Below are 14,123 nucleotides of genomic sequence, written 5' to 3'. Positions count from 1 at the left end.
TGTATGCATTAACAAGATTTTTATAGCTTGTTTTTTTTATAGCTTAAGAGTATAAAATTTTATGTAGGTACAGTTTTAGATCTTTTACAAAGAGGTCAAAAAGCTTTGTCCTGTTAACTTTTACTCCTAATCTGAAACTTTGCAAGAATCAGCCATTTTTGGTGTTACATGAAGCGCTTCTCTCTTTTGTTTCATTTCCACTGGTTAGCATACTGCCCCCTAGGTCTTGGAGAATACTGCAGCAATGTCAGCGTCAAGTATAAACGGCTACAGCACATGTTCAGGCTTTTGCACCGTCAGCAGAGTCCTGCGCGACACCACAAAGTGCGACTATAACTGAGCCTTAATACTTTCTGCTTTTAATATTTTTTTAAAACAATTGCCCAAGAACGTTGTACTTAACCTTTAGCCACATAATTTTCATTTGCCACTATATGTGTCACACTTTAATATTTTCTAGTGGATTCTGGTAAAAGATTTCCTTATTATTTCTTTTGTCAAAACTTGGATTACTTTAAATTTTCTGCTTCTAAATTCAGACAAGACAGAAGTTGTCGTCTTGGACTGGAGTCTCTGAAAAAGAAACTGCTTAGTCAATCAATAATGTGGCATTAAATTGACCTCTGCTAATAAAGTAAAAAAGCTGGGTGTTATTTATGACCAGGACATGTCATTTAAACCCCATATTAAACAGGTTTCCAGGATTTCCTTCTTTCACCTGCAGAACATTGCCAAAATTAGAAATATTCTATCTAGGAGTGATGCTGAAAAACTAGTCCATGCATTTGTTACTTCAAGGCTGGACTATTGTAATTCATTATTATCAGGATGTCCACAAAATGAAGTTAAAAGCCTTCAGCTGATCTAAAATGCTGCAACAAAATTGAAAAGAGAGATCATATTTCTCCTACTTTAGCTTCCCTTCATTGGCTCCCTGTTAAATCCAGAATAGAATTTAAAATTCTCCTCCACACATATGAATCCCTTAATGATTTAGCTCCATCATACATACATACAGAGATCAAATTGGCCCCTATTCCTAATGGAGCATTTCATTCTCAGACTGCAGGTTTACTGGTGGTTCCTAGAGTCTCTAAAAGCAGAATGGGAGGTAGATCCTTTAGTTATCAGGTTCCTCTCCTGTGGAACCAGCTCCCAGTTTTAGTCCGTGAGGCAGACACCCTGTCTACTTTTAAGGCTAGGCTTAAAACTTTCCTTTTTGATAAAGCTTAGTTAGAGTGGCTTAGGTTATCCTGAGCTATCTCTGTAGTTATGCTGCTATAGGCTTAGACTGCTGGAGGACATAATGACAACTTTCACCCTCTTACATTCTCATACTACTCTCCAATTTTCTATCTCTGTTTTTTCCTCTACCTAGAAGCTAAATCTGGCTTGGCTGTGTTCAGCTGTGACACCTTCCTGGAGGGGGGCATTGGCTGAGCTGCTGCTGTCAACAATTTAATGTTCTTCTTCTACAGATGATACACTTGGCCCTGTCCTTCAGTGTTTAATACAGTCTCTCCTAGACGTAGCTACTGACTGAGCTTCTACTGTGACTAACTGTTTGTGCTTTCTTTCATACTCTAGACTTGAAAACTGGCGAGTTCATCTCCTTGGCTGTCTTTTCTAGATTAAACCACTAAAGGAGCTACTACTATTAATGTTTTATTTTTCTTTCCCATAGAAAGTACTCCTGGATCAGTGCTTCTGTGTTCTTTTTGTGTCTCTGCTTTGTTCTCTCAAACTCACAGTCGGGGTTCCTATAAAAAGGGAGTTTTCCTTTCCACTGTCGCTACATGCTCAATGAGGAGGAGTAAATGCTGCAAGTCACTGACTCGATGTAATCTGCTGTTTCCTTAGATAGAAAAAACTTTTTAACCAATTTGAATAATAAACTGAATTTGACTGCACTGTTTGATAATTAGGATTCATTTGAATGTATGTACCCGACTTGAAATCTGTATGATTCAACTGAATTGACTTTGTAAAGTGCCTTGAGACAGCATGTGTTGGACAGCATGAATTGGCGCTATATAAATCAAACTGAACTAAAATTCCCATCACTCTTTTGTGGTATGATATGGTGTAAAGTAGTTTAAATTTTATGCTGCCTCTTGGTTAGATCCTTGTTGTAAATATGAATTAGTTCACAATTGATTCTCCTGGATAAGTGCAGTTTAATAATAATACTTGAATTAGCCACCTTTTCCTGCAGTTGAAGCTGATGGTCTTTTAGGGTATGTCTCTAGGAGCTTTGCACATATTTGCCAATTCTTTGCAAAGTAGCCCAAGCTCTAAAGCATTACATTTGAACTTTGGTTATATATATCAGGTCTTTGTCTTGTTAGAGCCCCTACTCCATTCTGAAGTCTTCTGCAGCTTCTAACAGGTTTTCTTCCAGGATTTCCAGCACCTCCAATGCATGATGTGGCCACCACTATGTTTTATCATGGCAATGGCATGTTCTGTTTAATAATTAGAGGAAATCTGAAGGCACTTTGTAGAGCTGGGTTTTTTTATGGGTATCAGTAAAAAGGTGGTAAACAGAAATGAAGACCACACTTTTCAGGATTTTACTTGTAAAAAACTGTTAAAACTCCACTTCACACTTAGTTTGTGGTTGTAACCAGACAAAATGTGACAAAGTGTAAGAAGTATAAATATATTTGCAAGGCACAATAAAACAATAACAATAATAATAATAAACTGTTTTCAGTGTTACTTTAAATGCCCAAGGAAGAGGACAAAATAGGGACACCACAATACCATTTAAGACTAGTTTAAAGCCAGGAATCTAGACATAATCACCTTTAGTGTTTTAAACTTTTGTGCGATAGTGTGTAATTGAACGACCACCAGTGAGGCTAGCTCAGCGACGTGGCATAACAAGTTTAATTGCGTGAAGGAGTGTCTAACAAGTTTGCTTAATGGCAGCATCAGTGGTGCTGCAGAAGTCTGACAGAGACCTAGTAAAAGGAGAGGGCAAGCAAAGAAGATGGTGTGAAATAAATCCAATAAGTTCTACTTTCATGCTCCTCACTTGAGCGCTTTTAAGATGCAGTGAATAAAATAAATTAGAGCTTATTTTGCTATTCTTCCACCTGTGTTGCTGCAGTATGCTGTTGCTTAGTGCAGCCATCACCACCCCTTACTCCTGTCTTTCCATTAAGCACCAACAACTTGTTTTTTTCTGTTGCATGTTTCTGTAAGTTGATTACAGAGCCTTGCCATTGGCTACCCTTCACAAACAATCCATATGTGTTTAGTCTTTTTGCAATTACCATGCCTTTATGTTTTAAACTTTAACATGCATACTGAGCTCTGTAGAGTGAGATAGAATTTGTTTTTTCTGAAGATTGCACAGGACAGGAACATCCACTCCAGGGAAGACTGACAGTTGTTTTAAATTTTTACCATTTGTGAATACTCTGTTTCACTGTACTTTCTCTGAACATCGAATAGTTTGGAAATGCTCTTACACCCAATTGCATGTTTAAGATCATTACAGATGTCTTTGCGCCTTGGTATTGTGTTAAGACACACCTACAGGGGTTGGACAATGAAACTGAAACATCTGTCATTTTAGTGTGGAAGGTTTCATGGCTAAATTGGACCAGCCTGGTAGCCAGTCTTCATTGATTGCACATTGCACCAGTAAGAGCAGAGTGTGAAGGTTCAATTAGCAGGGTAAGAGCACAGTTTTGCTCAAAATATTGAAATGCACACAACATTATGGGTGACATACCAGAGTTCAGAAGAGGACAAATTGTTGGTGCACGTCTTGCTGGCGCATCTGTGACCAAGACAGCAAGTCTTTGTGATGTATCAAGAGCTACGGTATCCAGGGTAATGTCAGCATACCACCAAGAAGGACGAACCACATCCAACAGGATTAACTGTGGACGCAAGAGGAAGCTGTCTGAAAGGGATGTTCGGGTGCTAACCCGGATTGTATCCAAAACACATAAAACCACGGCTGCCCAAATCACGGCAGAATTGCACCTCAACTCTCCTGTTTCCACCAGAAATGTCCGTCAGGAGCTCCACAGGGTCAATATACACGGCCAGGCTGCTATAGCCAAACCTTTGGTCACTCATGCCAATGCCAAACGTTGGTTTCAATGGTGCAAGGAGCGCAAATCTTGGACTGCGGACAATGTGAAACATATATTGTTCTCTGATGAGTCTACCTTTACTGTTTTCCCCACATCCGGGAGAGTTACGGTGTGGAGAAGCCCCAAAGAAGCGTACCACCCAGACTGTTGCATGCCCAGAGGGAAGCATGGGGGTGGATCAGTGATGGTTTGGGCTGCCATATCATGGCATTCCCTTGGCTCAATACTTGTGCTAGATGGGCACGTCACTGCCAAGGACTACCGAACCATTCTTGAGGACCATGTGCATCCAATGGTTCAAATATTGTATCCTGAAGGCGGTGCTGTGTATCAGGATGACAATGCACCAATACACACAGCAAGACTGGTGAAAGATTGGTTTGATGAACATGAAAGTGAAGTTGAACATCTCCCATGGCCTGCACAGTCACCAGATCGAAATATTATTGAGCCACTTTGGGGTGTTTTGGAGGAGCGAGTCAGGAAACGTTTTCCTCCACCAGTATCACGTAGTGACCTGGCCACTATCCTGCAAGAAGAATGGCTTAAAATCCCTCTGACCACTGTGCAGGACATTGAAACGTGTTTTACATTCTTATAGACAGGGGCTGCAGATACCTTGATGGTTCACTGAAATTTAGAATTGCTCACATGAACAAGAGTGTTGTGAAAGTGTTACTGTCAGAAAAGACAAATAAAATAAGCTATTTGGCCACAGTGACAACAAATATGTTTGAAAGATGCAAAGGCTTTTATTTTGTAGAGCATGTTTTCTCTTATTTTGAAAGTCCAGCATGGTTGTCCTTTCAGGTCTGGGTTACTTCCACTAGTTATATAGAACCTGCTTGCTATTTTAAAATCATTGTGTATGCTATTATGAGCTTTAAAAAATCAATAATAATTATGGAAGGTTGAGGCTTTTATTTTGAAAGTTTTAGTGCTCTTCTGAAATCATTGTGTATGCTATTATCAGCTTTCAAAAAATCATTAGTAAGCATGGAAGGGTGATGAAAGAAATTGCCCTTTAGGGTTAATCACAGTTGTCTGTGTGTTGAAACAGCAGTACATGCACAAAATGGCCGCCATGTAGTTGCCTCCTATGAAGATGGTCAAAGGGTTAGGGGTCGGGTCATGTTTAAGCCATAGAAATGAATGAAAATCAATGGAAGTCAATGAAAGTCCTTAAAAAGATAGATGGATGTGTGTGTGTGTGTGTGTGTGTGTGTGTGTGTGTGTGTGTGTGTGCTTGTCTGTGTGTGTGTGGGTGGGTGTGTGTGTCCCGCTGGGAAAGAGTTAGTGGTAGGGTCATGTTTAAGCCATAGAAATGAATGAAAATCAATGGAAGTCAATGAAAGTCCTTAAAAAGATAGATGGATGTGTGTGTGTGTGTGTGTGTGTGTGTGTGTGGGTGTGTGTGTGTGTGTGTGTGTGTGGGTGGGTGTGTGTGTCCCGCTGGGAAAGAGTTAGTGGTAGTGTCATGTTTAAGCCATAGAAATGAAGACAATAAAGGGAATTCCTCACAAAGATAGTAATCCATGTATGTGCATGTGTCTGTGTGTGTTTGTGTGTGTGGGTGTGTGTCTAAGTGTGAGACACAGAGAGGCAGAAAGAAAGACAGAATCACATCCAGACATATACCGTAGGAGATACACAGAGCTATAAATAGAACAGTGAGGAATGAATCAGCCAATCAGCAAAGAGCGTCAGTGTAACTTGACACCTGCTGTTTCTCACTCACGCAGCACCTCTCTCTGTGTCTCCCCTGGTCTAGGCTTTATAACATGGAGGCGCATGCTCCCGAACGACTGGCCATAACTCGGAAACCGTAGGGGCGATCGATGTCATTCTTGGACCGTTTTTATCAGAACGGACAGGGGAACGATAATATTCATCCTTTATTTTTGAAAATATAATAATAAAGGCACAACACTAGGTGAAAAGAGAGGGAAAATGGAGAAAAAGACAAAAATGCCTGAATATGCTCCCGAACAAAGTCTAATATCTCGGAATCCGTACATGGTATTTGAAATTTTTTTAAACTGTGGGCGACAGCTAGCCCTCATCCCCAATCATGGAGATTTTCATAGCTCTATGTCATTCACAGTATAAAATAGGATTATGGAAATAAATGGTGTCACTCATGGATTACAGGTCAAGCTCTCATTGAAAATATATGGGAGAAGGCCTACAGAAATCTACTGAATCTTGGCGATCGAGGGTGTTTTGACAGAAATCTATGAGACTTAGAACAATTTTGAAGTTATTGTGTGAAAGCAGAGGCCCGGCACTACAATCTGACCGAAAATTGTGACTTTAGAATGAAATCTGTGGCCGTGAGTGCCAGTTGAAACTCATTTTTCCTGAAAAAATCCCCTCTTTTTACACTCTAGTAACTGCCATCTCCACTGTTAAGAGTGTGATTTTCTCGCAAACTTTGTGTCGCTTGGAGTCTAATTTTAGAGAAACCGTAGCAGTTATCAACAAACCGTTTTCATTTCTGAAGAGCCGGCGGACTTTCCTACAAACTGAAAGTCAAACTGTGTTTCTAGGTGAAAGTATGGCGATACAGTAGAGGCTCAAAAACAGTGAATTTTGAGGATTCCTTCCGCCCCTGACTCCATTCATTCCTATGGGATTTTGGGGCTCGGTTTTTCGTTAATTATGTCGCCATGGTAACTCGAAACGCCAATAAAAGTAATAGCACACCTCACGGGACCGAGCCGGTCGTTTTGATGTATATATTGTGGGGGTGCACGCTGCAGTTCGGGCTGCATTAACGGAGACGGAAGAAAAATAAATAAAGAGTCCAGTTTAGAGGTGAATAGTAATAGGTGCCTGCAATGCATAGGAGAGCAGATGTTCAACTTCACTTTCAGGTTCATCAAACCAATCTTTCACCAGTCTTGCTGTGTGTATTGGTGCATTGTCATCCAGATACACGGCACCGCCTCCAGGATACAATGTTTGAACCATTGGATGCACATGGTCCTCAAGAATGGTTCGGTAGTCCTTGGCAGTGACGCGCCCATCTAGCACAAGTATTGGGCCATGGGAATGCCATGATATGGCAGCCCAAACCATCACTGATCCACCCCCATGCTTCACTCTGGGCATGCAACAGTCTGGGTGGTACGCTTCTTTGGGGCTTCTCCACACCATAACTCTCCTGGATGTGGGGAAAACAGTAAAGGTGGACTCATCAGAGAACAATACATGTTTCACATTGTCCACAGCCCAAGATTTGCGCTCCTTGCACCATTGAAACCGACGTTTGGCATTGGCATGAGTGACCAAAGGTTTGGCTATAGCAGCCCGGCCGTGTATATTGACCCTGTGGAGCTCCTGACGGACAGTTCTGGTGGAAACAGGAGAGTTGAGGTGCACATTTAATTCTGCCGGGATTTGGGCAGCCGTGGTTTTGTGTTTTTTGGATACAATCCGGGTTAGCACCCGAACATCCCTTTCAGACAGCTTCCTCTTGCGTCCACAGTTAATCCTGTTGGATGTGGTTCGTCCTTCTTGGTGGTATGCTGACATTACCCTGGATACCGTGGCTCTTCATACATCACAAAGACTTGCTGTCTTGGTCACAGATGCGCCAGCAAGACGTGCACCAACAATTTGTCCTCTTTTGAACTCTGGTATGTCACCCATAATGTTGTGTGCATTTCAATATTTTGAGCAAAACTGTGCTCTTACCCTGCTAATTGAACCTTCACACTCTGCTCTTACTGGTGCAATGTGCAATCAATGAAGACTGGCTACCAGGCTGGTCCAATTTAGCCATGAAACCTCCCACACTAAAATGACAGGTGTTTCAGTTTCATTGTCCAACACCTGTACCTTAATACTGACAATAGTTTAATTTTATAGCTTCTAGTTTGATTTATAAGAAAATGTTTATTATTAAATTATTCTTAAACGTATCTTCCAGTTAAATTGATTGCAAATATTCTATACTATTTAAATATGAGATTATATCTCTTCACTTGTGTTTTTTGTTTAGATTCATGGCTGATACCTCCATAAACTCTTTTCCGTTCTACAACTGATGAAAGGGAAGAAGATAAACAAAAAATACCTGAACATCTTTTCCTGGCTATTTGTACCTCCAATAAAAACCTTACATATCCTACAATTACCTATCTAAACATTATTTTTAGGATAAAAAACATAGTCAGTGAATTGTTTTCAATGTGATTTATTATTTTACAGCCCCCCAAAACATGACAATACATATTTTCCTATCGTTTAACTGTTTCACGAAACACATTCTCGTAAAGTATCTTCACTAAAAAACTAAAGGTCATCCTCCGGTGCAGGAATCAAACATTGTTAGGGGCGTAATCTTGACTAAAGGCAAAGCAGAAATCATAAGATGGCCTAGTGGTACCTAATCTGATGTGAATTTTGTGGAGGAAAAAAGAAACATATAACAGTATGGGTCAGAACCAAGAGAAAAGAAGAAACCCATAAATAAATAAAAAAAAAAACCTGCTGAGACAGAGAAAGGTCAAGGAAAAGGAAAACGTGAGGAGACAAGAAGAAAGCTGGAAGAGAAGAACAACAGAATAATAACAAAGGTCAAACAATAAAACGACACATTGAAAGGTACGATCAGAAAAAAGGTTTGGAAAACAGAGGGGAGTAAGGGATGGAGGACAATTTCTAGCCAAAACAGTCAATGCACAAGCTTTCGTGGTTGAGAATTAAACGCATATTCTGATTAAACATACCATTTGTACCCCTAAAAACATCTGTTCCCATGCATATTAACACAAATTGTGAAATGGAAGACTCTTTCTTCTATGCATTCAGAAGCAGATTATATGTACAAATAAAGCAGGGCATAGTCCTTTTACGTTTGTGAATAACTAGCATAATAATCATAATCATAGATTAAGCAACACAAATTATATCTACTCTTCATTTATAAAGCAATTATTGCACACCTACACCTAATAAAGAATAAATCAATATTGAATGGAACAAGATATGAGAGAGATTATCATGTGCATGCATAGTATACTTCTAATAATCAAACATAACCAAATAATGGTTGATTGCTTCCTGTAATCTTTCTGTAATTCAGACTTCTTTTGTTGTTTGCTTGCTCAAAAAAGTTCAGTTTTATACTTTTGTTAAAGACATAAGCACAGAGCAGCAATATGTTTAGTAACTTAACATATTTGAGTTCACTGAGCTGATCACATGAATAGATAGGCTTCTGTGGGGTTACCAATGAGAGCTTCAGGGTCTTCATATCAGCAGATATTTACACTCTTTACTGGAACAGAATATACAGCTGTATACTTGTAACAGATCACTTCATATATCGGACAATATTTTACATGTACAACATCCAAGCAAAACAAAAGTAGACTTATATTTCCCAAAATATGAAACACTATGAAGGTGTATGTACAAATATGTACAATAACAGCACATGGTATCTATAACACACACATGTGGAAATGGTTTGTGCTGAATTAAAAAAAAAATATCTAGGTCTGTCCAGTGGACCTGAACCATATGCCTCATATGAGTCCACAAAAATGTTACAGTGCTTTGCTGATATTGATACTTCAGTCTTGGATCAGACTGTTTATTTCTTCTATTAGTTTGTTAGACGGCACAATGTTATAAAAAGGCTTTACTGAATTTGAGCAAATTCAGAACTATTTATCTGTTTGGCAGTAGATGCATATTAAGTGTTGTGCATGTATTTTAACGGGGAAAAAAAAGATTACAGATGGCTTAAAAAAAAAAAAAAAAAAGAAAATTCTGAAAATTGAGCAGGCATGTATTTAAATATAGGCCTCTTTAACATGATACAACTAAATTAAATCCATTGCAACCAAGTGTCTTTAGAAAACTCCTGATTAAATCTAGTCACAGCCTGCTGTGTGAAGGCCTCGGTGGTGTCGTGATCAAAGAACACCTTGAAAATCTGGGATTTATGGAAGATTTATGGAAGAGTGGAAAGAAGGCGGCCATACGATGTCCAGTTTGAGGTTTACCACAATCCACATGGGGGACACAGCAAACGTGTGGAAGATGAAGCTTTTCTTAAAAAAGACCAAAATTTAACTTTTTTACCTACATACAAAACACGATGGGTGGGAAAATAAAAACACTGATGAAACATGGTGATGGCAGCATCATGCTGCATGTTCACTGGAAAATGAATGGAGCTATATACTCAATAATCCTAGAAGAAAACCTCGGACAAGGTGCACAAAACGTGAGACTGGGGTTGTGCTCCAACTTCAAGAAACCCCAAACACACTGTGGTTTAGATAAAGCACACACAAGTGCTTGAAAGGCCCAGTCAGTCCAGACCTGAATTCCAAATTGAAAATCTGAGGCAACAACTGAACTTTATATTTACAGATTCTCTCCATCCAAACAGACCAAAGCTGAGCTATTTGCTAAAAATAATATGTCCACATTTAGAGAATCAGTCACTAGACCTGCTCATACAGACATACTTTTAAGCTCTCTAACTAGTAGTGAACTCGGGGTCAAATAGAAATGTCTGCCACACTTTTCAGATTTTTGTTTGTAAAATATATAAAAGCCATGTATGGAATTCCTTGCACTTTGTGATTCCACAATATTTTGAGTCGGTCTAGCACATACAATCCTAATAAAATAAACTGAAGCCTGTGGTTTTAACAAGAAAAAGTGTGCAAATTTAAGTGGTATGAATACTTCTGCAAGGCACAGTATGCTTACATAAAAAAAAAAATCAATGCAGGTATTGTTAAATGTATTGCAAAAAGGGAAGAAAATTGCAGTATTCCTGCTCTTATTGCCAAATGTAAAATCACTTGCTTGGGTGCTGTCAAAGCAGCTCACAAATGCTTCTGCGGCGGTTTTTATGCGCATCTGTGCAGGTCCCTTTGATGTATGTTGCGTTGCTCGCATTTCCAGTTAATGACAAACTTGGCTGCCACTGAGGTCTTGGCAGAAGTATGAATTACATCTAGGAAAAAGTACGATTAAATAAATAAAGACGCAATTTTGGAATGAGCTGTAGAGAAAGCAATGTCACAATCAACAAAAGAAATATGAAACGGGGTAAGTGAGGCTTGTTCATCAGACACAGGCTCTCTTATAGCCTGTGTGAAATATTTGCAGTGTACCTAATGCACACAGATTAAGGGTCAAAGTACAACCTAATGGACAAAATACTAATATGCACACGGTGCCAATCTGAGTGGATAATGGAGGAAATCCTGGACACTTTCACCCTGAATGGCTGCAAAAATGACTGTTAACAATTATTCTAAAAACATGGAATCATATTCCAGTAGTAACAAAGTCTACTACTGTACATTTATTTCTACAAAGACATGAAAACATACAAAACTTTACATAGCTACCATAACATAATGGCACATCAGTTATGCTGTAATAACGCTTTTAAATGGGGCAAATGGAATGAGTAAAGAACAGATAAATAAAACCAGTGCTTTTAACTTTTCTATTTAAATAATGAGGGCTAACACAAGGAGATTACATAAAAAGACTTAAAACTGTTGAAATTGATATTTTAAAAGGTAACACTCAGAATTGGATCAGTAGTCAGTCAGATTAGTCATTTTGGGTTTGATAAAATATTTCTATCAATTTGATCAAATTTTGGGAAAGGAAAGCTTGTAATCTCTTCTTCTCTTTTTTCAAAATCTGTGGGATTAGTTATTTATACAAACCTAAGTAACATCTAAAAGGGAAGCAAGCATTTGGTCAGCACACACAAAATAAGACATTTTTGTGGGATTTTTTGCTTCAATTTTATACTAAAACCCTATTTTATACCTATCTGTGTTGTATGTTCAGGTCCATTCTATTGCTTTAATTTGGAGGAGCCACATATTCGGAGTTGTTGTAGGAGAAGCCAAGGAACTCGTCTTGGTCCAGGTTCATGATGACGAGTTTGTCCGTCGGCGTCAGGTCCACAGCCATGTTGGTAAACTCCTTGTCGAAGTTACACGTGTCCCGGCGGTTTCTCTGCAAGTGTTTGGAGGTTATGGATGGAATAATGGAAGGGAGTGGAGATAAAAAATTAAAATTATCGAAGGGGGGTGGAATGAAATGTTTGGGAGGAAGAGAGCATAATGCCGTTAAACAATTCACCTTGCATTTTCAACTTGAACCACAAGTTTTTTTTCATCCAGCATTCAAACAAATCATTTAACATGAAGTGTGTGACAGTGCATCACAGGCAGTGCAGCATGGATGAATAGTTTATCTTTTATTTCATAAGTTTTTTGTGTTATTTCTCTTTTCTTTTCAGGCCAATCTCACCAGGCACACAACTGTTTTTCTTCATCTTGATAATAAAAAAACTGCAGACTTAATCCAAGTAAGTACTTTAACTACCACATTAACAAAAATATAATTTTACCGCCAGACAAAAAAAGATGTTTGCGAACTGTTGGTTATCTAGGGGTTTTAACTTACAAGGTATTTCATATGTATGTATTCCTTTGGAACAAGTTGAAATGCGTTTTCAGCCAAACCAAAATCCTACTCTCTCCTCTCAGGTGCCTGAGCAAAAATAAAACTGCTTTACTGTATGACCAAGCAATAAAAATAACAAGACATAACTAAGTGTGATAAAACTGATAACTACTGGTCCTACAGAAGTCCTGTGAGCAGTTTGGTGTTACCTATACATGACAAATCCAGTAAGGATGAATCAGTATCTGTGTTTGATATCAGGGTGCTAGAGAAAGTATTGTTTAATTATGGGTTTTAATATGAACAGCATGGCTCTCCACCTAGGGTAGCATCACATCAGGGGCAGCGCCAGTTTTCTGTCAGTTGGTGCACTAAAATGGATTTCTATTGCTTACTTTCATGTTCAAGCAATGGAGAGTGGGAGTCACCATGTAGTGGACATGGTAAACTCTGTGAGAAAATATGGCTGAAGTTGGTGTTTGATTCAGAGCTTCTGGTTCAGTGCTACACCAGAGGACTATTTCACCTCTTTTGTAATAACTTTGAGCTGCATTTGATCATCTGTTTTCCAAGATCTAAATATTGAACTGGCGTATTCTTCACTAAAAAAAAACTGTTGCTTTTTTTCCACATCAAACCATTTTCAGCGCTAAACTGATGATATTGCTTGCTTAGCAATTTCTGTTTCCACCTCCACAAGCTTTAGTTTCAGACCCCATAAACTTTCTTTATCTGTACCAATTCTGAGTGTGAAGAGGTATGAGTGCCACATAGAGCTGCACAAACAGCTCATATTTTTAGAATAATCCTTGAACACTATTTGTGCTTCATTTGTTAAACACTGTATGGCATTTAATAATACAAGCAGGTGTGTTAATAAATACTGTAGTAAGCATTGTGTTTAACTACTGTTTTCCAGATTATGACAAGTGAGAAAATACCTTGCCACACAGCTGTAGGGCCAAATCTTAATATTTGATACATATTCATAAAACATTTATAAATGGAGTATATCATATGAACAGAAATGAGCACCATGATATTGCTATTAGGCCTTCTTATACAGATGGCTAATTGTTTCTGTAGTACAAGCACAAGGTTTCCACAAACTTGTCTCAAAGCAATGAGACAATGTTGCCAGAGAGGTTTTCACAGTTGTATTTCCAGGAAAGGTACTTGTACATTACTTACCACTATAATGCCTTGTGTCTCTTTATGGAGGCCTTAAAAAACACAAGATCAAAAACATTGGAGTGTTTACTGTGTAATGTCAAGGCATCAATGCCAAAAGATGGTAGACGTTGTTAGGTCCAGCCATTGGAGAAGAGGAAGACTGAACTACACACAGAAAACAAAAGAGACTGGTAAATCCCAGAATGCAGAATGAATCAATTTTCATAACAACTCCACAGCAGAAATCCCTCTGATGTCATAGAGGTTTAAAAACAAGAGCAGAGTAGTGTTCTTCTTTGTCCGCAGTTCTCCACAGGCTGCAATGGGGAGGACACATACGTAAACGTCTTGATCTCGCTGTCCAAG

The 14,123-nt window shown here is 38.8% G+C and overlaps 1 protein-coding gene across 1 annotated transcript in view; it reads right to left on the bottom strand.

The window, feature by feature from the left end:
* Positions 1 to 11,420: 11,420 nt before the first annotated feature.
* The window catches only part of LOC124864744 (protein kinase C beta type), a 142,258-nt gene continuing 139,555 nt past the window's right edge, over positions 11,421 to 14,123 (bottom strand). Inside the window, exon 17 of the mRNA XM_047359640.1 lies at positions 11,421 to 12,131. Within this exon, the coding sequence (XP_047215596.1) occupies positions 11,976 to 12,131 (156 nt within the window). The 3' untranslated portion in view covers positions 11,421 to 11,975. The remainder of the gene's footprint in view (positions 12,132 to 14,123) is intronic.

The sequence above is a fragment of the Girardinichthys multiradiatus genome, chromosome Y, assembly GCF_021462225.1.
Source record: "Girardinichthys multiradiatus isolate DD_20200921_A chromosome Y, DD_fGirMul_XY1, whole genome shotgun sequence".
Lineage (NCBI taxonomy): Eukaryota > Metazoa > Chordata > Actinopteri > Cyprinodontiformes > Goodeidae > Girardinichthys > Girardinichthys multiradiatus.
Note: the sequence above shows the minus strand (reverse complement) of the source record. Positions and strands in the feature narration are given on the sequence as shown.